Below are 2,085 nucleotides of genomic sequence, written 5' to 3'. Positions count from 1 at the left end.
TTGCAGTGCCCCATCGATGCCTGCGTCTAGTGCTAGCACCCCAACGAGTCTGCGCTGTTTGTCAGCGGTCCCTTGTGCCAGCTCCAGCTCCGTCGTCACCTCGTTCAGCGGCGCACCGCGCGTCTGATACGTTTGCTGCGGTTCCTTCTGCTGATCCTCCACATATTCGACGTGCAACTCACGCAGTAGCGAGGCCAACTGCGTCTCCAGAGACGTCAAATCCCGTGCCAGTTGCGCTTTAAGTTTTCCAGGCGGCAGCTTGGCCACCGCCTCCTCCAACATCTCGCGCAAAAAAGCACCATTCTCCCAGAATTGCTCGCGTTCGGTTGTTTGCGCCCACTGCTGGAACACAGCGCACGAGAATTGCGTTAAGAAGCGCGTCGTCTTCGCGTCCATGTTGGTCGTACGATTCGTAGGTTGCGTGCGAGTTGTCAAACAAACTTGTTTGAAATAAGGACGATTGGCTGGCGAAGGTTTTGTGTGATGTACATTAAATTCCATTGTATTGTGGATTCTACTTTAAATTTGGATCGAGCCTGCTAGATAAAATAGTTTACGCGATATGATAGTGTTTTCGTCAACCCATTTAATGGGTACGTTTTCTATTTTGACCAATGATCAACGCTTGTTGATTGAGATGGCAACTAAATGAACTAGCCCTTTTTCCGCAGCGTCTCTGTTATGTTCTACAGTACCAACATTTTTTGTCCATAATTTTTTCTTGAAGGGTTAATTATCGCAGGCACTGTAGTACTACGTAGTACTTCGAAGTACATGTATAATCCAGTACAATATGCAGCTATCTTCACGTATACAAAGCCTAAAAAAGCAATAAGCATTCTTGTTTTTTTGTTTGTTTCCTCGCCAGGCGCCCTCCCATACTTTTTCCTGCACTCTTTTTCAAAAAAAGAATCTCCACTTTCTCCATTATCAGCAACAACCGCTCTTGGCCTTGCCAGTGTCGACGTGGGTGGTTCCTCTCACTCTCAGCCCGCTACTTCTCGACGCTCCGGGACTGAATCCGACGTCGTCGTCCTCCACAATTTGAATAGCTTGTCCCCTTCCTCCTCCACGACTTCTCGGCACTTCCTCTGTCCTGTGGACCTGTGCTTGCGTCTGCATTGGCTGCGTCTGTTTCGTATGTGGCTGCGGCCTTCCCTTGCTGGTCGGGGGCTTAGCCAATGGCTCGTCATCCTCATCATCATCATCGTCGGCAATTAACGCGCTCCCTTTCTTCTTCTTGCCGCCCGTGCGATTCAACATGCGACGTGTGAGCTCTACAAACACATCTTCAAGACCTCGATTGAGCTTAGCAGACGTGTCGAAGTGCGCAGCTCCCACCGACTCAGCGTAGCGTTTTGCCTCGTCCTCAGGAACCTTCCGGTTGCGGTGGAGATCGCTCTTGTTACCGGCGATACAGATGGAAATGTCGTCCCCCACAATACGACGCAGTTCTCGCACCCACGTGCGAACTTTGCGGAAAGACTCGGCGTCTGTGATGTCGTAGACTAGTAGTGCTCCATCGGCGTCTCGATAATAGATGGGGCCTAAGGCATGGAAACGCTCTTGACCCGCTGTGTCCCAGAGCGACAGCGCCACACGACGATTGTCCACGAGCAGTCGCTTATCTAAATACGAAGCCTGTAGTGTCGATACCTGCCGCTCGTCGTACTCGCCCTTAATGTAGCGTAGCAGAATGGAAGTTTTACCCACGCGACCTGCGGAAAGAGAGGCAGTAGTTAGAGGGGGGGAAGGGGGGACGGAGGCAACCAAGAGTGAATCATTTAACCTTCGCCTAATAGGACGACCTTGAACTTCTTGGTGGAGCGCTCGCCCATACCTACAGCCGGGTCTTCACCAAGGGGGTCGTGGAGTAGAGCAAGTCGAGCCGGTGAAGTCGCGCTTTTTGCCTCCTGCTTCTTTTTCTTTCGAAGTGGAAGGTTTCATCCAATTGGAGACGTTGTGATGTCTGATTGGATTAAATTTGACAACTGAAGTGGTGTAATCACACACTTCAATCAAAAGATGCTGCGGCGTCGAGTGCGGGCTGGGCTACTAAGAGCGACGTTGAGCACCTCAAGACGG

At 51.0% G+C, this 2,085-nt stretch overlaps 1 protein-coding gene across 1 annotated transcript; it reads right to left on the bottom strand.

The window, feature by feature from the left end:
• Positions 1-930: 930 nt before the first annotated feature.
• On the bottom strand, positions 931-1,838 carry PITG_19907 (Rab21/Rab5 family GTPase, putative; the record flags this gene model as incomplete). The annotated part of the gene is made up of 2 exons (XM_002895625.1): positions 931-1,718; positions 1,790-1,838. The coding sequence occupies 2 exons, from the start codon at positions 1,836-1,838 to the stop codon at positions 931-933; spliced, it is 837 nt and encodes a 278-aa protein (XP_002895671.1).
• Positions 1,839-2,085: the final 247 nt, after the last annotated feature.

This window comes from Phytophthora infestans, genomic scaffold (assembly GCF_000142945.1).
Source record: "Phytophthora infestans T30-4 supercont1.147 genomic scaffold, whole genome shotgun sequence".
Taxonomy (NCBI): Eukaryota; Oomycota; class Peronosporomycetes; order Peronosporales; family Peronosporaceae; genus Phytophthora; species Phytophthora infestans.
This window is presented reverse-complemented; position numbering and strand designations above follow the sequence as displayed.